We start from the raw sequence: 21,391 nt of genomic DNA, 5'->3' as shown, positions 1-21,391 counted from the left end.
CTCTGTGCATACATATGCATGTAGCACTACTATGCAATGATTAATGACACTGCAAACCAAAGATTTTAAATTCACAAAATGCATTAGATTTAACCTATCAAGCCAAATCCCTAATAAAACCTAATTCATTGGCATAACACAGAAAAAAAAAAAAAAAAAAAAAAATCAGATGCACAAATACATGCTCCAGTATTTATTTTGATTTGTGATCCAACATTATATATCTTCCCTACGACTAAATGCTTCCTTTCAACGTTGATTCAAGTCAAAGCACAAGAAGAAATGCACATAGAAGCATTATGAGGCCAGGACTCCACATGCTTAGAATAACACCAAGTTTCGAGTGCATGATGAGCTAACTGCTACCAATACAGGACTAAAGGAATGCGCAGCTCCTAAACTCCTTATCACTAAGTCACAAAGCTCACAGATGACCAGAGTGACCTATGCAGGGTCTTAGGAACTTGAGAAAGTATTCTTAGTCTGTATAGTAAATACATTTCCTTTGTCTGTATTGTACAGAGACTTCTCTCACAGTAGAGAATTGCATATCCAGCACATTCAAGCTAGGAACTTGTGCTTAGCAATGTCTGTTAAAAATCAGTACATGCACTATGCTTCCTTATGCCTGAAAAGACGGTAAAAATGTTGTTGATTCTAGACACTGAATATCAGGAATAGGATGTAAATGATAACAGATATTTGCACAGTACACTTCAAACAATGATAAAACGTTACCATTCTTCTTCTACGTTTAGGCACTCAAGATATTTCATTTCAGGTGAAAAATGGCTCCACAGCGAATGCAAATACATCATTTACTCAAAGCCTGAAAAGCTATTTCTCTGAAGTGGCTGCTGGCTCTGAATTTGTTAGTAATGATGACATAATGTCGAGTGAATAATGAAGCTGAATAATGAAGCAGAATAATGCCATCAAATGTCCAAGATAACAATATTATCAGCAAAACTATAAAGCTGTTGTGGTATGCCCAGGAATAAATTCTAACTGCAGCTACATAAGATTTATAAGATTGTTAACAAGTCTATAAATATGAGATTGTTAAATTAGAGATCCTTTGTAGTCACATCCTCTCATTTTCTTAGCATTATCTACAAAGTGTCTTGGAAAAGATTCAAGTCCTCTGCTACATAAAGCAAAAAGACCCTTTCTGATTTCAAGAGCACAATCAGTATATCTACCACTGTACTGCTAAACTGGGCATTCCCAAGTGTTAGTATCCTTAGTGAGGAAACTCTTTCTGCAACTGTAAGATTCTGCTATGGAATCACAATCACATCAAAAGAAGTGAAAAATATATACTCTAGTCAGGAGTCTGGGTAGCCTTCATTTCTGTTACCTGGCCTGGCAAATTAAAATGATTACTATGTATGTATGAATGATTGCAGAAGGAATAACTGACAGTTCGAGCTGGTATTAAAAGTCTTCTCTTGCACCAAGGACAAAAGCCATTTTGGCATTTCTGGTTAACACATACTTAAGTGAAAGAAAATCTGAGATGAAGGATAGCATGAATGTTCTGGATACTACACACACTTAAAATGTTTACAGTACAGGATCCTTCACTGCTGGGAAATACAGTACCAAAATTACCATCAATTCATTGTCCTGCTAGTTAATTTCAGAAGAAGAAAAAGAACCATTTGCAATTAGCTTGTTAAAAGTCATTGGCAATGGTACTATGGTAAGTGGAGGAAGGTGAAACACTGTCACAGGGGGCAGCAACATCAAATCCTGTAATAAAGGCAGGCTGTGATGAACTAAGATACCCTACTTTCAGTCACCTGCTGGGATTCTTTACCAATTGACCAGAAGACTGAACAAAAAATGTTTCTCCTCAAGTACATGACTTAGCGGTTTTTATGGTTCTGTGTCTCTTTTTTTTTTTTTTTTAAATAAATTATTTTTTACATCCCCTATGGTCAAACTCAAGGACTACAGATGATGGTCATGGAGATAATGATTGATCCAAAACCAAATTCTAAAAAATTTCTTCCTTTCTGAAGATGCATTCCCATATTACACTTTATCCAAATTACAGTAACTGTGGGTTGCCTTAGGAAGGGTAGGTTTGCTTTTTCCCTTTACCACCTGGGCACTCACTCCTCCCAGTCATATCTAGCAGTCACTCATTCTAGACCAGAGTTCACTTTCTTTTGGACTTGAGAAATGATTTAACACATCCTGAAGCTTTGTGATCATTAGATCCACTACAAGAGACAAAGTAGAAATAAATGAATGAAACTTAGGGAACAGGAAGAAGGAGTTCCTCTTTTGGTAGTCACTGACAGGTAGAGTAGTTGCGGGTAGAGCAAAACATACTGTCAGACTGCACCCTCAAGAGGTTAAGGTCTTCAAACCAGCTGTTCAAAATGTTGAAACTGCTGGAAACTTCTGTTTGATGTATATGAGGTTAGATACAGAGATTTCTTCTGTGAAGTTCATTCTCAGTCTAAATGCCCTAGTTTGCTCTCTTGGGAAAAAGATGTGTAGTAAATCTCTCTGTAACATAGCTTTCTCTTAAAGACAATGTCACTGAAAGGCCTGGCAACCTGAAACCTCTGGCTTGCATGTTTAATAAGGCAGCAACTGTGGCAAGCACATCATTTCAGGGAAACAGAAGAGCTTTTCTCAATCATTGAGCAAAAAATCGAAATGCTGAAAACAGTATTGTGGTCTTAACTAACTAGCTCAGAAAGAAAGAAAAAGAGGTGCAAGCTCCAATCTATACAACACAGCAAGGGACAGTAAGAACTAAAATGCCCCAACCTCTGTTATCATATTATCTATTATATTATAAAAAAACCCAAAGAGCAAGTATTCTTTCTAATTTTTATAAATTTAATATGCACACAAGGCAAGGAGAATGTATATGCCCAAACATTAAAAACCATACCCAACACAAATGTCCCACCCCACTCCATCCCCAGATCCTGTCACAAATTCAGGAAATTTATGTGGAATCAATTGGTATGACAATAATTATTTGGGATACTACTGCTACCCTATGTGTACCAGGCACCTAGTGTACTTCTGTGGCTATTCATAAAAAATACCGTTCAGTAGACATGACTTCAAGCAGTAAAAGCCTTTTCAGTTACCTTGGGCTATCTATAAACAAAATTATATGCCCAATGTGCCCTGAAAGGCTCAAGCAACAGTTACACAAAGATCTGTACACTTTAGACTTAAACCAAAAGATAGCATACTTAAAGTAGGCAATTAAAATGTGATAATTTTGATGTGGCTAAATAAATTCAAAGCTAATTCACACCCAATACAGTTTAATCAAACTAATGGCATCCATGTAGCCCTTTGAGCTGTAAGTGTAAGCTGAACGGAAAACAAATCTGCGCAGTAAGGTAAAGAACCGAAGCGTGACAGATAATGGTACTAAGACCAACAGAGAAAGGTTCATGTCATGTTTGAACAGGTTCCAAACCATGCTTGGTAAAGAACTGAGAGATAAGTATGCAAATACCAAGGAAGCTGCCAAAGCACCAAAAACAGTGGTTGTGAGGAATTAACGTAGGCAATAAAGACAAAAAGCTACTGGTAGTAATATGCCCACACAAGCAAAAAGAAAAGTAGGCAGACTCAGCTAAGATTATTCAATAAGTGACATAAAACCAGAAGAAAGCATGGGCGGCATTTGCTGTATCCCCATTGACAGACTAGAAGTCCCTGAGAATGGGGTGTTGTTGCTGTCCTCTAGTGAGCAAGCTGAAAACAAGGAGGGAGAATTTTGACACAGGGCAACTAGACAGAGGATAGCTAGATCCTTGCAGAGTTCAAAGTGAATAAATCCTGTCTTCCAATTACTGAAACAACCTTGGAAGTTAGCTGCTAAAAACCCCTCTAAAGACATCATTACTTGCTGTAGTTTTGCACATCTTATTTTCCTTCTGTGTCTCCACTTCTTATAAAACAAACTAACCAACCCATTAATTTACCTGTGCTCTGTTGAAATCTTTAGTAGCTGCACAAACAGCACGCTTGTTTTCTTCTTCTTTTTGTTGTAACTCCATAGTCTTTTGGTCAAGTTCAATCCTATACTTATCATGAAGATCATCTAAATTAAATTAAAGTGAAATGTAATCAATATTCATGGATATGATGTGCCATATGGTTAAGCCACAATAAGACAGATGGAGGAGCTACAAATACAGTAGGCTGAATTACATGACTATTTCTAGATCCTACCACTGAAGCGTTCCATCTTGGAACTTCAGGTGACTCATTAGATCAATTTATTATTGTCCCGGTTTCAGCTGGGATAGCATTCATTTTCTTCCCAATAGCTGGTATAGTGCTGTGTTTTGGATTTAGTATGAGAATAATGTTGATAATACAATGATGTTTTGGTTGTTGCTCAGTAGTCAAGGGCTTATGAGCTTCTCAAGTAGTGTCAGGTGCCTGAGAAGCTCAGAGGGGGCACAGCCAGAACAGCTGACCCAAAATGGCCAAAGGGATATCCCATACCATATGATGTCATGCTCAGTATGTATTTTGGAGGAAAAACAAAGGAAGAGGGGTCATTTGGAGGTATGGTGTCTGTCTTGACAAGTAACTGTTATGTGTGATGGAGCCCTTCTTTCCTGAAGGTGGCTGAACACGTGTCTCCTAATAGGAAGTACTGAATAAATTCCTTGTTTCGCTTTGCTTGCATGCACAGTTTTTGCTTTACTTATTAAGCTGCCTTTATCTCAACCCATGATTTTTCTTACTTTTACCCTTTTAATTCTCTTCCCCATCCAATCAGGGTGGGGAGTGAGCAACTGTGTGGTGCTTAGTCGCCAGCTGGGGTTAAACCATGATGATTATGTAGCCCATGTTTTCTTAACAGTCAGACAAAGCTAAAATGAAAAAAATGTTTCACAACAAGCTAGAAAAGAAAAATCAGTATTATTTCGTATGCTCTAGAGGAGCAAAGATTGGATAATCTGGTCTGATGAAGTAAACGTTAACATCTAGCATGAAAAATAGATGTTTTTTTCAGAATGCTCTGATACTTCATTTGAGGCATAAGACAGAAATGAAATTATCATGTTATTAAGTACAGATTTCTTAAATGAAATACTGAATGCATTAGAGCTTGTCAAGTAAAAACTGCTGCAGTATTTCTAAAAGCTGAATACTGAATATACTAAAATACTGCTGTCAGACTCTGACACAATAGGCTATCCCATAGTATTGTCAGATATACCAGAATTTCAGAAAAAGAAGATTAAAAATTTATTATCTTTTTTTGTTACCTGCAAATTTTTGATCAGCTAATGCATTCTTCAAGTCTTTCTGCTGCTGAAGAGACCACTCTCTTAACTGCTCCTTTTGAAATTTGATCCTTTGATCATAGTTCAAGTCTTCACCCATAAACTTCTGCAAGCCAGATATAGTACATCGAGGATCATCGTCTGAAAGTCGAGCAGGTCTATCCTTCTTTAGAGCTTGCGGATCAGACAGGTCAAATTCACGTCTTGTTTCTGGCTTCTGAAAGTTCTTCTGAAATTCATTGATAGCCTTATTTATGTTTTTGATGTCATTTTTCTGTCGTTCTTCTAGCATACACATGATCTTGTCATTTTGCTTCATTTCATTAGCTAAAAAAAGTGAACACAGTTTAAATACAGTTCCTAGAACTGTGCATGTATCATTGAAGTGCACATCTAAGATGGAAAATAAAATTTTGAAGAGGAATAAATACAATATAAGTCTTCAAACTTATATACCTTAGGAAAGAGTATTCAATCTAGGAGTACCAGCCCAGTGAACACGCTAATGTTAGTAGTATTTCCTAATAAAATATTTTCAGTTTTTTAGGAATCAATTATCTTATTAATGTTACAATGAAATATATGCATGTGAAACAAAGACAATAATATACACTTCTAGAACAATGAGGTTTCATTTGATTAAAACTTACAGTAACACATGAAACAGAATGCATACTAATTCTTCCTATTTACTTTTAGTTTACAGTTACAACTGAAATATATTGTTTCGTAAGGAAAAAAGTAAAAAAAAAAAAAAAAAAATTCAGGCTCCCAATGAAAGAAATATAGTTTTTTCATAGTTAAAATGATTTTTACAACCACAGCACTAAAAGAATTGTCTGGAACTAATAGTTTTTGAAGAGCTTACTAGCTCTTGCCCATTTAATCAAAATGCTATAATTGATATAGTTTTAAAGAAAACCAAGCAAACACCAATAAAACCCCATCCAAAACTACCCATACTAGCCATTTAAATATAACTCAAAATAAAAGATCATTTCCTCTGCTGCCAGACTACACATTGCTTCTGGCAGTTTCCTAGGAGCCAGAGTCTGACAGGTATGCTGCCAGGAAAATCACAAGCAGCCACAGAAGCACAGCATGGAAGTTGGCAGCTCCATTCCAGCTCTTCTTGAAACCCACAGAGAGCTCTGTCTGTCACATGATACCACAGGAAAGCATTCCGAACACAGAAGGCCACAGAGGGTTTTGAGGTCAGAGGACATGGCTGAAATATTTGTGTCGTTATGTGCTCTGACTCAGCAGTGGTTTCTGCTTACAGCCCTGTTGTACATGACTCATGCTTCTAGCAACAATAATGTATAGACAATTCTATAAAAATTTCTATATCTGATTGAAGAATGGCCAGACAGAACATGGGCTTACTCTACAAGAAAGCAACCAAACACATTTGCCACAACTATTCTGAAAAGAACAGCATTAAGTAATAAAGGTTTTTTTATAAAATGTTCCCATATCTTCAAGGTCTTTAAACAATGCTATTTGTCAACATTTATTGAAAGAAAACACAGAAAATTCTGGCCTCTTAGGAAATACATACCAGTTTAATCATGTCAATATAAATCTCCAGATACTGAGGAAAACACATACTGTACCAATCCAAATGTATGAACATAAATATGACTACACATTATAGCATTCAGTTCATATGTCTAAATTCAGAGAACAGCCTATAATTGCACTTACATATATATATCTTGATTGATATATTTATACAGATAGAGTAATACAGCAAGACTCAAGGAGATACGTTCCATTAGAAATAAACACTGCAGTTTGAAATACTTGAAGGGAAAACAGGAAACAGTAAATTACATTTAACTCATCACAGAAATATCAGAGTATCTATATATATACCAAATTCTTCGTTTCGTGCTCTTTCAGCTGCTTCTTGAATTTTCCTCTCCTTGACTTGGGTATCCAGTGCATCTTTATCAACCTATGAAAAATTTAAAAAAAGCAGCTCTTTAAGAGATACTATGTTTGAAGGATTAAAAACAGTCATTGTCAAGCTACATGGATTCACAGTTGTACAACACAGATATAAAACCACTACCAACAGCGTATATACACATCACTATTTAATGTAGGTAACATAAAATGAAAATCCAGAAACAGCAAAATTCTTGTTTGTTTGCTACATTTTACTAATGATAGGTGTAATCCTCCACCAACTCAGAACAAAACACCACATTTACATGACATATAGAGCTATAAATACAAACATTTTAAGCTGCATTACATAGAATATGTTTTCCCCATTATAGATAGCATTTTTACGTAGTTTTTTCTTGCTTTCACTTAAAAAGCAGGTATTTTGACAGTCAAGATGACAGGAAGTTATAATGGTTCAGATTTGAAAAAAACATAGATCCTTCCCTATAAGTACATTGAGGAAATAATAGTGAATGCAAAGAAATTTTCCAGTCTTATCTGATAGTGGGACTCATTTAGTTGCCAAAATGCAATATTGGGTGCCATTTGAGATACATGCAGACATCTACAATGAGCAGACAGATACAATACATAATATTTGACGTTCCTGGAGAGTGGTAGCTGAGCAAGGCATAACACTCTAAGGTATTTCATCAAATTGTAGCAGCCACCTACATTTTAGGCAAAAGAATCGGGTTGACAGAAGGTGACAAATTAATAGGCAGAAACCTAGATTATTTTTTTTTTCAACTGGTTGAGTCACTTAATGTCTTTAAAAGATTTAACAAAAAACAATGACAATTCTTCAAGAATCTGGTAAACTACTATGATAGCCTTTGCCTCAAAACTATTCAGATCAAGACAGAAAGACCTAAACAGATCATGGCTGAAAATACACAAGAACTACTAACTATACCAATCCGGAAATAGGTAAATCTGTAAGCAAGGGTGAAACCATAAAGAATTCTACAGGGTATCATTGTCCAAAACCAATGGTGTTGTGGACATTACATAACAACTCATTTAGAGGTCTCATTTGGGAAATCAAACTTTCAGTCTGACTGTAGGAAACACTGTTAAGAGAAATTCAATATGTCTCCATCAGTAGTTTCTGGCAATAATACAGGTAAGTAAATGTATTGACTTGTGTGTGCAAATTCAGTTACACTACCAGCTCTCTCCCATTAGGACTATTTTCACTTGAAATGTATACATCCCTAAAACAAACATTCCTTGTCACATAAAGCTACACATTCAACTTCTAAGCACTAAAATAAGAAATTCCTTACTATGAAACAATTTAAAGTCGCTAATTTCTAATCTACTTGTATTTATGCATAATAGTTCATCTATAAATGGAAAGCAATTTTTCATTTGGACTACTCATCTAAACGCTTTTGGGAAATCACTGATTTACTGAGGATAAATTCTTAAACCTGTAAGTGAGGAGACTGGTATCTTACTTTTTCATTACTCAGATGAGGAAACATACAGAAGTCCAAGTAGTAATAAAATCAAGGAAAAAAATAATTTAAATCTAGGTTCCCATTCTGCTTTCCAGTCAGTATATTATCTCCATATTTTTAAACTACTCAATCCCTGCCTAAGGATTTGTGGTGTCTAAGTAAACATTGCCTTGATCTTTTTTAATTTTGTGAGAAACATCTGCTCTGCGAAACTGGTGACAGAGAGAAATCAAAGAAACTAAAACCACATTAGAAATACTGATATAGTATATCTCTGTATAGATTTGTTGACTCTTCATGCTTGGCCTAATTTCAAAGAACAAGAATAGCCCTTTTGTCAGCAGTCATTATTCAGTCAATGAATAAGGTACACTGAGTGACATTAATCAAAATATTTACAAAATCCTTCCAATGGGCTCGCCTTCATTTTAGATGTTTGTCTCTTGCAAACTGATCTATCAAAACCTGTCTGATAGTTAGTTCTGCAAAAATATTTGAGAAAGACCTTCAGATGCCATAATTCAATATTGCTCAATGAAGTACACAAAGACATGCTGATCTCCATTTTACATTTAATTCTTAAGGTTCTAGAAAAGACTTCTTGCAGGAAAATTCTGTGTTTCATGATGAAGAAAGTTGATCTCTATTACTATACCCATCCTGCCTCTATTAAAAAAGGTTGTTAGCTGAGTGGATTGTTGGCTACCATCTATGTCAGGATGCTGTATCATGCGGACAACCCGACCTGATAATTAAGTGGGAACCACTATTTAGCTGTGGAAAATGACTCTTGCATAAGAGTCACAAGAATAAATCCTAGGTGCTGTCAGAAATAAGGTGAAGATACCCTTCCACTAACATGAGACATGTTTCAGGTACTTAAATATGATGGATCAAATTGGCATCTGTTGCATTTCTTCCAGTCCAATGAAGTCAACAGACTGGACTTATTTTCACCAACTCTAAACATGGTTCTTTGCTAGTTAATGCTATGGCACTTAGACACGACATATTTATCAGCATAAAGCACTCAAAATCCTTTACAAGCAAAATTTAATCTTATTTCACCTCGCAGCACTCTCCCTCCACACACATATCTGGAGTCTTAACACGGGCCTTTGGACACAGGAAAATTAAATGAACTACTGTATGCAAAAATTTAAATAGGTATAAAATACAACATCATTGACATTCAGGGTGCAAACTGTATAGATGACTCTAGACAAAACCGATCAGATGGAAGGTATCATCCCCACAGATCTTCACAGACTGAAGGGCATTCACATTCTGAATCTTAGAACCATAAAATCGTTTTGGTTGGAAGGCACCCTTAAGATCATCGAGTCCGATCACCACTTCAGGAAAAAAAGGACATATTAGTTAATTCCAGATACATAAACACGGCCTGATGGGTCTGTTCTATTTTGCCTGATGCAAAATAGAGACCAACAGCAGGATCCCTATCAACAATAAATCTCTAACAGACTGTATCTTCTAGTCAGAATCAAGGACATAAGGGAAGTATCAGCAAAGCAGTTTACTAGTTTCCATCACATTGCATGAGCTGAATCTGCAGGCTTCTGGCTTACCCCAAAGCAAAGCATACTACATTAAGTTAACTCCTACACAGATATTGAAACACAGACTTCCATCTTTTTTTCCCATCACGGAAAAATTACATGTTGCCCTCGAACACTGCAGCTGGGAGATACAAATCCCCCTCATGCTCCCTCAGAAACACTCGCCAGCGAGAGCTGCCAGAAATAACGCTGCTGACGATACTTAGAGAACCTCAAATCGCTTTCACCAGGAAAATTTTCAAAAGCGCCTCAGCCCTGCAAAAGACGCAACCGGGTGTTTATCCCCCGTTTCCCGCCGCCTGCAACCACCCGCGCTCGCGCACACTTAGGAGGCGCTGAGGAGGCGCGCGCTGCCCGCAGCCGTTGGGGCGGCCGCCACCCGCGCGCCCAGGCGGGTACAGCTCCCCCCGCTCTAGCGTGCCCTAAGGGTCGCCCCCGCTTTCCAACACTCCTCTCAGGGCACATCGGGGCAGGGAGACGGCGCCATCCCTCCTCCTTCGGCAGCGCCCTCACCCCTATGGTCCGGAGTCGCGCGTTGAAGATGCGGCTCTGCCGCTGCCGCTCCTGCTGCCGCCTCCGCTCCACGGCGGCGGCCTCCTGCAGGTCTCGCTCCGGCCCCAGACGGCTCATGGTGCCTAGGGATCAACCGGCCGCCGGGGCTGCGCCGGCGACGTGCCCGGACCGAAGCTACCGCTCCCGGAGCACAACACACAGGGTCGCCATGGGAGCAGGAGCCCCGCCCCTTTCCCGTTTGGCCCGCCCCCTCCGCACCCTCGCGCCGCCGCCCAACGTGGTGAGGCAGCGTGGCTGCAAGCACAAGGCCGAAGGCCGTTGAGGGCCGGGCCGTAGCGGCGCCGCCTGTGGCGGGGAGAGGCCTGGGGGCAATTGGAGGCCGAGCGGAGGGGGGGCCTCCCCTTCGCCGAAAGGCAAACTAGCGAAGCAGACTCGTTGATTATTTAAATTTTCGGGGGAGTGAGAAGTTACTGAGCTACCTGCCTCAGCTGTGCCTCTACCAGTGCTGCAGGGATGGGTTACCTGAAGCTGCTGGTGGTGAAGGACTTCAAGTCATGGAGGGGGGAGCAGGTTATTGGCCCCTTCATGAGGTTCAACTGCATCATTGGGCCCAATGGATCAGGTAGCAGGCTGGGGGGAGGTCGGTGGGCAGCTGGTCACCCTGGTTCTCCACTGTAGCTATCAAGATTGAAGTTTGTTTTGGGGTCTTTGACAGGTTTTTTTTTGTGTGCGCTACAGGCTTGATGGGGAGGAAATCATAGCGGTGCAGGTGCAAGCCCAGGAATAGGGCCAACATGGCTGCACTGGGTGAGCTTGGTGATAGCTTTTCTATTCAGCAGAGTTGTAGGGCTATGTGGAGGGGAAGTAAGGACTCTCATGGGCCTGCTTAAAGTGTCTTCATATGCACCTGAGGGGGTAGCAACACAAATTGTGGAGGTTCCTGATCTGCCATTATTTCTTTAACTGAGAGCAGATTTCTTCTTTCTAGCATGGAAGGACAGGGTGGTGGTTGAAGGCATTTCCATTACTAGTGTCTTCTCTTTCTGGCCCTTTTAGAAGGAGTGGATTGCAAACAGCACACCTTGCCTCTGCCATTCTAGTTTGTAGTTCAGCTTACCAAGGTCATGTAAAGATCGTTTAATACTCTGGATTGTAAACTGTAGCAATGGAAAGCTGCGTCTTGATTTGAGTCTGCGGTCTTTGCCATACAAATAAAGGCCTCTGGGAAAGAGAATAGCTTTACAGGACGGTAGCTGCTTTGTAGTTTAGCCCCCAAGAGCCTTGGTTTGTAGATGTGACTCCACATTGTTAGCTTGTGGGTGCTGGAACTTTTTAAAATATGATTCCCTTCTTCTGAAAGCTTCTTCTAGAAAATGGGATTTTACCTTCTATTTGCCAGAGAATACAATAGGAGGTGAGGGTTGTCCTAACAAAGAAGGGCTTTGCATTTGGTCTTAGTTTCCCCGGTCTGTTAATGATTTAGTTTATGATTTAGATTTTTAGATCCTGTTTCTTCATTTATCTAATTGAAGTGAAATAAATGAGTGTAAGTAACTATATTTAGCATTATTATAATATTCTTTGTCATACTATCCTCACTGTTCCCTATGGGTAAGTCTCAAAATTATGGATAATTTTTCCAGTTACTTCTCCAGCTAAATCTGAATATATTTTCTAAAATAACTGGAGGAGAAAAATTGTGAATATTGTGTAATCTCTATTTTCTCACGAGTGTTCTTCCTTTTATGGTATTTTGGAGAATAAGTCAAAATATTGCCAAGGTGGCAAGGTTGAAGGCAGATAATAATTGTTGTCAACAGAAATGCTCAAGACTGAAGGAGAAAAACAAAAATAGGGTTCAGTTAAGGGAATATTTGTCTAAGATGTATGATCAGACAACTTTGTGGTGAATGAGTCTGGGAAAGTACTCGCTTTCTTTAGAACACTGGAGTCCTAGTAGAGAAGTCCTTGTTGTGGTACAGAGTGCTTTTGCAGCAAACTGCAGTAACTACATTATATAAAGGAAACTACCGAGTAATAATTATGATGTTGCTTGCTCAGTTTAAGTAATGACCTCTAGAGATTCCTGTGTAAGAAAAATCTGTTCAACAAGGCTGAACAAATAACAAATCATTTTCGTGATGATTTTTGTTACAGACAGACTTATTATCTGCTGCCAGTGTGTTACATCTCAGAAATTTATTTCTTTACTATATGCAATATTTTTTCCTGGATGAAAAAGCAAAATATAGAATTAGAAATAAAATTAAGAAAGACTTTTCCATTTATGTGTGTGTTTTTTATTTGATTGTTTATCAAATGCCTCCTCTACTTTCTGCCATGTCAGAGGATTTTGTGGTTTTTTTTAAGGAAAATCTAACATAATGGATGCTGTTAGTTTTGTGATGTGTGAAAAGATATCTAATTTGCGAGTTAAAAGTGTTCGAGAACTTATTCATGGAGCACATGTTGGAAAACCAGTTTCTTCTACAGCTAGTGTGAAGATAGTATACTGTGAAGAAGATGGAGAAGAAAAAACATTTTCAAGAGTTATCCGAGGTAGGCAGTAGATTCGGTTGCACATACTTTCTGTTGTCCAATGTATAAAAATGGAGACCAAGAACATTCAATTTTAAATTTCAAATACCTAATATTCTTTCATATTCGAGTGGACTAAGCTCATGAGTCTTGCAATACTTCTTATAGTCCTTCTGTAGCATTTTGATAGCCAAGTGTTACAACTGGAAAAATATACTGAGGCAAAGTTAAAAAGTTAAACAAGTCATTAATATTTGTTCTTTGCACTGTGCTTTGATCCATAGATATTCACTTGGAATATGTAGATGGTATAGGCTCTATAAAATGGAGTCTGACACCTTGCTGCAGGCATGAGCACATAAGCATTTGTCAATACCTTTTGGAAGTATGCAAATAGAATTTTCATATGGAAAAGAGAAATTATTTAAATTACTGAGGGAGTAACTGAGATCTGCTTTCTTCTTTGAGGAAATTGCTTAGTTAAATTGTTCCAGAACTTTGGGGTTTTTTTCTATGAATTTTGTGTTTTAGCTATTTTATAGTAATATTCTTTTTTTCCTCCTTTAGGTAGTTGTTCTGAATATTTTTTCAATGATAAATCTGTCAGCCGATCTGCTTACATATCTGAGCTTGAAAAAGTAGGCATACTTGTCAAAGCAAGGAATTTTCTTATTTTTCAGGTGAGCATTTAAGGTACTTTTGTAAAGAAGCTAAAAGCTTCTGAGATACAGTTATCTATTAGATAGAAAAGAGGGCACCATTAGCTAATTTCAAGCCAATACACTTTCACCTGACCTCAGCCAAGAATTATGAGACTGCAAAATGGAAATTATGGGGTTTGTGTGTACATGAGTGCACTAGTAAGAAAGCAGCCAATGTGGAAGGAATTAAGTACTTGCGATATTCAGAGTGTATAAGAAAATGTGTGTCTCTTATTTATAAATGTTTAGTGTATTAAATTCTAGAAGTGTTATAAATAGGAAAAGATAATTTCATCTTGAAATACTCCTATTTGTCAAGATGCATGAAAATTTACAGGATTTTTTGTTAAGATTGAAGGATTAGAAATCTAACTGGATTATTAGTTCACAGGTATTAAATGGTATAGGTTAGAAATGCCATATGATTACGATTAATGTGTTGCATTCCTTACAATTGCTGAGGAAAATTCCCAAGAACTGATTTTTCCTTTTTGTAGAAACCCTAAATATAGCTTCTTATTGTGATAATAATGTCTATGATTTGTCTGCTATACAACTAGAATAAAACCCACAAGACTGCTGAAAATAGTAATTCCTTCAAATCAGTGAAGATTTGAGCAGTTAACACATGGACAGAACCTCTGTGCCTGTTAACTCTGGGAGCTGTGTAATCATCTAGTGTATTGACTTCAACTGTTTTGCTTTTGAAATACTGTGATACTGTGATGGCGGGGGTACGTTTATTTTTCTTTGAAAACGAGTTTCAGTTCCTTTAAAGAAGCTAAGATTTAATTTCTTCATTCTGATACTGCTCACTGGTTTGTGCAGGCTGAATTAGTTTGAAGGCGTTTTTTATAGATCATGTCTGACATCCTAAAACTTTTAGTGATGTCATTTGATTGAGGTGGCTAGGTGATACTTCTCTTGCTACTAAACTTTTTCTTTATTTGAATCTGAAAGTATTGTCATCCAATTCTGTTAACCATAAATATATCTGGTGATTAATCTGTACTATATGCTCTTAAAGAAATTCAATACATGACATAATGATCTACAGTGCTGCTTTTTTTTGTTTTGTTTGGTTTTAGGGAACAGTAGAATCAATTGCAATGAAGAAGCCAAAGGAGAGAACTCAGCTTTTTGAGCAAATCAGTAATTCATGGGAATATGCTGAAGACTATGAACAAAAAAAGAAAAAAATGCAGCAAGCAGAACAGGATGCACAGTTTAATTATAATAAGAAAAAAAGTGTTGCAGCAGAACGCAAGCAAGCAAAGATGGAGAAAGAAGAGGTAAATCAGTTATTCCTTTTTTGCATGTTGAGATGTTGGATTTTTCATCTTTTTTTTGAGCTTAAATACAGGTTTTTCTTAAAAAAAAAAAAAAGCCACAAACTTCTGTTCTTTTTCATCTAGAGTTTTTTCAGTATGCTATACTATATACTAATTTAGGGTGATGTAAAAGGGTAGAGGAGTCGTTGTAATAAAGTAATTGGACTGTAAGTTTGCCAGTATAATTAACTTAAGTGTTGACTTATATGTTTGAGTTTTATGATTAGCGTGCATTACCAGCATTATAGCTGCTGGTACATCAACTTATATCACTTTGGACTTGAAATTAGACTGCTAGTGATTAAAATTTTATTTAATATTTCTAAAAAGGATTTTTAATGTTCATAGGCAGAGCATTACCAGATGCTTCTCAAGGAACTGGATGAAGAAAGGATACAGCGGCAGCTTTTCCGGCTTTATCACAATGAAAAACACATTGACTTTCAGAAAAAAAATTTGGATGAAAAGAATATGGAGGCTAGTATTAAGAAAGAGTCTCTTTCTGCAGCAGAAGATGCATTTAGAGCCAAGAAAAAAGTACTTGGTGTGCTAAACAGAGACCAACAGAACATGGAAAAAGAAATGAAGTAGGTTTTCCAGTCAGATTCTCTGATAGTTGAGTTAAAGCATAGTCTGCACTGGGAATTGCTTGGCAGGCGTGCATGACCTGTTAAAGGAGTTGGGTGATAGCCCAATGCAATGGAAGTCAGCTTGTAGCAGTTTGCTGAAGTCATATCTAGATATTTATTTCACCTACAGCACCATGCTCAGGTTGACGGCCATTTAATTATATAAATACTTGTTAAATTTTTTTAAAAGGTTATGCTTCACTTGTTGAATTTCAATTTTCAGTGGATATTAAAAAAAAAAAATTACCTCTGGATATGTAACCTTGCAGTTGACAGTTGGTTATTTGATTGCATGTGTAGCTGGGAGGGTGGTGTTCTTTTTCCTTGTGGTGTGGTTTTGTTGTTTTGGATGCATTTTGTGGTTGGGTTTTTTGTTTCTTTAAGAGTTGGTATGTTCATTTTGGTTTTTATTAGGACTCTAGAAGCATCACTGATTCAGCAGAGACCCCTCTATATAAAAGCAAAGGAAAACACTTCTTACCAAATCAAGAAAGTAGAAATGTCTAAAAAATCTCTAAGGGACAAGGAGAAATCATGTGATAAGGAAAAACAGAACATAAAAGAACTAGAGACAGAATTGGATGATATTGAGAAGGCGTGGAGAGCGTTTGAAAAGAAAGCTGAAGAGGAGATACTGAAGAGAGCAGCACGTGTTGAGCTGGGAGACAGTCAGGTGAATTGGGAGGCCAGAAAGTACTATTTACTAGTGAAGTCCAAAAATCCCTACTGATGAAACCATTGTTTCACCAATAACCTGTAATTTCTAATGAAAATTTGTTCTTGTTTGAGCTTGACACCAAAATTATAACTCTTACTTAGAGACTGTTTCATGTGATACAGAGAAATAATGATACATCCTCTTGAGGGAGTGGGCTGTCTCCTTTCTTGGAGGTGCATAAATATGTCTTCAACTAAAAAAGCAAGACAACAAAAATGAAGACAAGACTGTGGGTCAGAATCCAAACAGATTCTGAGTGAGCTACCTAGTTTTAGAAGGAAAGGACTGCATCACTTTACTGTAAATTCACATTTGAAGAAGGTATCTTTGCAACCATGTAGCCAGAAACACAAAAAACTAAGTGCTAGCTTCTTTTTCCTCTATCTGTTCCTTAAAGTAGCTTCTGATCAACTAATGGAGAACCTGCAGGGTTGTTCTTTTTGTTTGTGAATCCTCTTACTCTGCATTTTAGAGTCATAATTTTGCAGGATTGTTTAATATGTTGTTTTATAAGTTCACCTTAAAAATATGCATATAACGTAAAGAGTACTGTAATTATAAATAGCGAAACTTGCACTAATTTTGAGCTGTGCAGAAACTTTGTGTTGACCATAAGATTAACTGGGACGTACTTTGAACTTTATAAACTTTCCTAAAATATAACAGTCATTTGAAGTCTAAAACAGGACTGTAGGAAAGAACTTTAAAGTATAAACTTTGAGTTGGATCTTTCTCTAATAAAATATAAGTTTTGATAACACAATCAGTAACTAGAAGGGTCTTCTGGAGAATTGGGTGGTTTTCATAAACTTCATTATGATAAAGTAGGAATTACTAATAGAGGCTATAACAACATGAGTCTCAACACTTTCAGTGAGTGAATTTTTTTATGTTATTTGTCCAGTTGGAGCGCTATAAGGAACTAAAGGAAATAGCAAGAAAGAAAGTAGCTACACTAACCCAGCAGCTAGAAAAACATTGTTGGGAGGATAAAGCAGATCACGAAAGGCTGAAACTTAATCAGCGCAAGAAACAAGAAGTTCAGGTATGTGTATTAAGCTACCGTTACGTTTTCAGGAGGAAAATGTTTCCTTCTTTTATAAATGTCTGTATAAATGTGTTAAATGCTTTGATGTAAACAAATCCTCAGCAAAGGAGATACACTGCAAGTGTCCGTTCAGTTTTCATATTGCAACAGGTTTGGCAAAATTACTTCTAAATTTATTCAGGGAATGGTTGTGTGGGTCCATCCTGAGGACTTGGTTTTGAAAGCTTTGGCTCTAATATTTGACAGTTACTGAGAACATATGCTTAACTATAATCAGTTCCTGTTTCTGTAAGTGTAGTTTTTCTTTCTGAGATGTCCTGCTGCTCTTGTATATCTGTATGTTACTCACACCCTTTAAAGGTTCATTTTGATCGCAGCTGCCTTGTTGCTGAGTGGTTTTTAAGGTCAATGATGTGTATTAGTGTGTTGTAGTTGGAAAAACCTCCTTGGTGTCCACTCTTCTTTTGCCCTTCAGAGGCAGGATGTTTAGTGTGAATATAGTTCATTGCCGTCATATTGTTTCTGATTTCTTTTATCATTGCAGATCCCAATATGTAGTAATAATATGCTGATATTTTTCACTATGACTTAGTCACCATGCCTGATGTTCTCTTTTGGAAAAAATAGTTCCCAGCTGATTGTTCAACTTCACATGATGCACATGATGGTTCTGATAGAAGTAGAAAGAACAGAAGCTCAGCTGACAAAGTCTTTTGCTGGAAACCGTGCACTTTTAGGTGTTTTGGCTTTTTTACTTTTTTTTTTTTTTTTTTTTTTTTTTTTTTTTGAAACCATGCTAACTTGCAGATTTGCGACCTACTAAGAAGTTATACAAGGCAACGTGCATGCATTTCTTCACCATTTAGTTATGGAGTCAAGGTTTGAAGGTTTGAAGAGGACTGTGTTTGGAAAACTTAAAAATCCATCAAATGAGATTTTACCACTTCTAGAGTTCCTAACACCTCATTCTTGCGCATATAAACTTGCTTGCATGGAAAAGCCTGTATTGTACTGTTTAGCTATGAAGATGTGAGGTCATCTTTGCCGTGATATCTAAGTTAATACTTGTACATCCATTTGCTTTTGAAACAATACTACTGCTTCTTTTTGAAGTACCAGTTACCAGGAAAACGTAGTTGATATCTAGAAACAAAATAAACTCTGAAAGTCCTATTGTACTGTTGAGAAAAAAATAAGGGATAGTTGAGATTTCATAAAATGTCTGTCTGACCATTCAGAGTTGTCATTACTTATCTGTACTACTGAAATGTGATGATCACGCCTCACAATTCACTACATCCAGCATGCTCTGAGTTCTGGGCTTCCCAGTATAAGAAAGGTACTGGCATCCTGGAGTCTGGCACAGAGCCACCAAACTGGCTGAAGCTGGAGCACCTGGCTTATGAGGCAAGGCTGAGACAACTGGATCTGTTCAGCTTGGAGAAGGAGAGATTGAGGGGAGACCTTATTGCTGTCTGTAGTTACCTCATGGGAGGGTGTCAAGAAGAAAAAGCCACACACTTTCTAGAGGTGCACAGTGATAGGATGGGAGACAACAGGCTCAGCCTAAAGTGCATAAAATTCTGAATAGCTATTAGATAAACTATTTCATCTCATCGGCAGTCAAATGTTGAAGCAGGTGTGCAGAGAGATTGTGTACTCTTCGTCCCTAGAACTATTCAAAAGGTGACAAGTATTTCAGAAGTTAAATTAAGGCTTAATAAAATGTGTAGGTAACACTAATTTTTTTTCTTTCATTTCCCCTAGTTCATGTATTTTTATTCAGTCTGAGTAATTGAAAGTACTTGTTTCACTGTTGGTTTGGTTTTTAGTACAATGCTTTTTTTGTCAGGTTGGGAAAGCTGATATCAGTCTTGGGCCAAGAAAAGCACCTTTTTTAACACCTGTAACTTATTAATACTATGTTTAAAGTTGTTTTATTTCATGGTGTCATGATTCTTTAAGCTCAAGAGGCTTTTTCTGAACTGTAACTGAACATTAAAAATCCACTAATGGCCTTGATAAAGTAATTTCCATTATTATTCATAGTGCAATTTGGCATTTACTATTGAAAAAGAGATCCAACTACTTCAACGGTGAATACCAACAAGGCAGGAAAGATCTGTCTCAGTACTTGTTCTGAATTAGGAACTTCATATCTTGCTATAAAACTGTCATTTTTCTCTGTTTCATTTTTAAAGCATTGTATTTGTGATTGCATAGGAAAACATAAAACGGACTGTGGAACAGATAGAAGAGCATAAAAAACGAATAGAGAAGTTGGAAGAATATGCCAAGATGTGCACGTATGTTTAAATATTAAAAGCTACTTGGATTTCTTATGTATTATGTTTTCAAATTAACATAACAGGTTTCTAATTATTTCTAATTCTTCATCAAATTTTTATAAGAATTAGGAATCTTACTAATTCTAATTAATATTTCAGTTACTTGAGCTGTCAAAATAAAGTAGGAAGTATGATGACTCATCTGTATTTTGTTTGAAACCAGTTTTATAATTGCTTCTAACTTCTCAGAGGTTTGCAAATTATGTCAGTACAGGTAGGGTATGGGTCTATTAGTGTACAAATTCTGGGCGAGAGAACAGGGCAGTTCTGTAGTTGTGCTGCTCTAGGAAAATGTTAAAATTGGGTAATTATAATTGGGTATAAGGAGCACAGTTCAGTTCCTGCTTCCTGGGCCTTGTCTTCTACCTTATTTTTACTCTTTATGAAATAAAGTGTGAAAGCCCTTCACTGAGCAACCTGAACGAACTTTGACATCAGCCTGTGTTTTTTGCAGGAGCTCAGAGTAGTTGATCTCCAGATATTTATTTTTTTTCCAACTTATCCTTTCTTATGCATCTGTAATGTGTGCTTTGGCTTAGTGCTGTGTATTGAACAAAGTTCTCCCGTTGTGATTGGTGTGATGCTAAATTATTTTAATTAAGTAGCTGTGGTAGAACCTTAGTGACTTTGGTAATTGTGTAAAGTGAGTCATAATTTTGCATGAGAATTCTGAGTCTTTCTTAGTTTTAAAATATCAGCCCTTTCCTTGATGGACAATAAAACAGTATGGTTGCATGTTACACAGGCAAAAACTCTCTTGAACTCAATTTAGAAACCTTAAAAATAGCTTAAGGTATAGAATACAGGTTGTGTAAGAAGTAGCTTCTTAAAGATACTTAATCTTTAATGATTTTCAGAGTCTGCAACCATAGAATGACTTTAATTTTATAAGCTAAATCTTGTATAAATGAAATGCTAAATTGCTTTCCTATTTTTGCTTGCACTTAAAGTGAGTCATTAGCAGAGAAAAAACAGCAAGAGGAAGTGCTAACTAAGGAAGTTGAAAACGCAACAAAACGAATGGCTGAAGTGAATGAAGAATTGAATAAAATAGTTGGTGAACTGCAGAATGCCAAAATTGATTACCATGAAGGAAGGCGTCAGCAAATGAAAGCAGAGATCCTGGAAAGTCTGAAAAGACTATATCCGGATTCTGTGGTAACTGAATGGCCTCATTTAAATGCCTTATTTTAGGATTACAGGTTAAGAGCTATGCCTGAGACTGAGTAAGCAGCTAGAGTAATTTGAACTGTCTTGAATATTATTTTA

General features: G+C 37.1%; 2 protein-coding genes across 9 annotated transcripts in view; one reads left to right on the top strand and one right to left on the bottom strand.

The window, feature by feature from the left end:
- Positions 1–11,037, bottom strand: part of RIBC2 (RIB43A domain with coiled-coils 2) — a 28,891-nt gene extending 17,854 nt beyond the window's left edge. For all 5 annotated transcript variants that reach the window (XM_065033159.1, XM_065033190.1, XM_065033170.1 and 2 more), the window contains exons 1-4: positions 10,810–11,037; positions 7,173–7,254; positions 5,277–5,621; positions 3,975–4,093 (exon numbers count right to left, since the gene is read on the bottom strand). In XM_065033159.1, the coding sequence (XP_064889231.1) occupies positions 3,975–4,093; positions 5,277–5,621; positions 7,173–7,254; positions 10,810–10,926 (663 nt within the window). In that variant the 5' untranslated portion in view covers positions 10,927–11,037. The remainder of the gene's footprint in view (positions 1–3,974; positions 4,094–5,276; positions 5,622–7,172; positions 7,255–10,809) is intronic.
- Positions 11,025–21,391, top strand: part of SMC1B (structural maintenance of chromosomes 1B) — a 37,529-nt gene continuing 27,162 nt past the window's right edge. For all 4 annotated transcript variants that reach the window (XR_010466720.1, XM_065033088.1, XM_005509537.3 and 1 more), the window contains exons 1-9: positions 11,025–11,431; positions 13,180–13,368; positions 13,915–14,027; positions 15,137–15,340; positions 15,728–15,966; positions 16,423–16,681; positions 17,631–17,771; positions 19,998–20,080; positions 21,073–21,280. Coding sequence is in view for 3 of the 4 variants with exons in the window: in XM_065033088.1 (XP_064889160.1) it covers positions 11,323–11,431; positions 13,180–13,368; positions 13,915–14,027; positions 15,137–15,340; positions 15,728–15,966; positions 16,423–16,681; positions 17,631–17,771; positions 19,998–20,080; positions 21,073–21,280 (1,545 nt within the window). In the remaining variant the exon portion in view is untranslated. The remainder of the gene's footprint in view (positions 11,432–13,179; positions 13,369–13,914; positions 14,028–15,136; positions 15,341–15,727; positions 15,967–16,422; positions 16,682–17,630; positions 17,772–19,997; positions 20,081–21,072; positions 21,281–21,391) is intronic.

The sequence above is a fragment of the Columba livia genome, chromosome 1 (genome assembly GCF_036013475.1).
Source record: "Columba livia isolate bColLiv1 breed racing homer chromosome 1, bColLiv1.pat.W.v2, whole genome shotgun sequence".
Lineage (NCBI taxonomy): Eukaryota > Metazoa > Chordata > Aves > Columbiformes > Columbidae > Columba > Columba livia.
The sequence above is the reverse complement of the archived record's forward strand: the minus strand, read 5'-3'. Positions and strand labels throughout refer to the sequence as shown.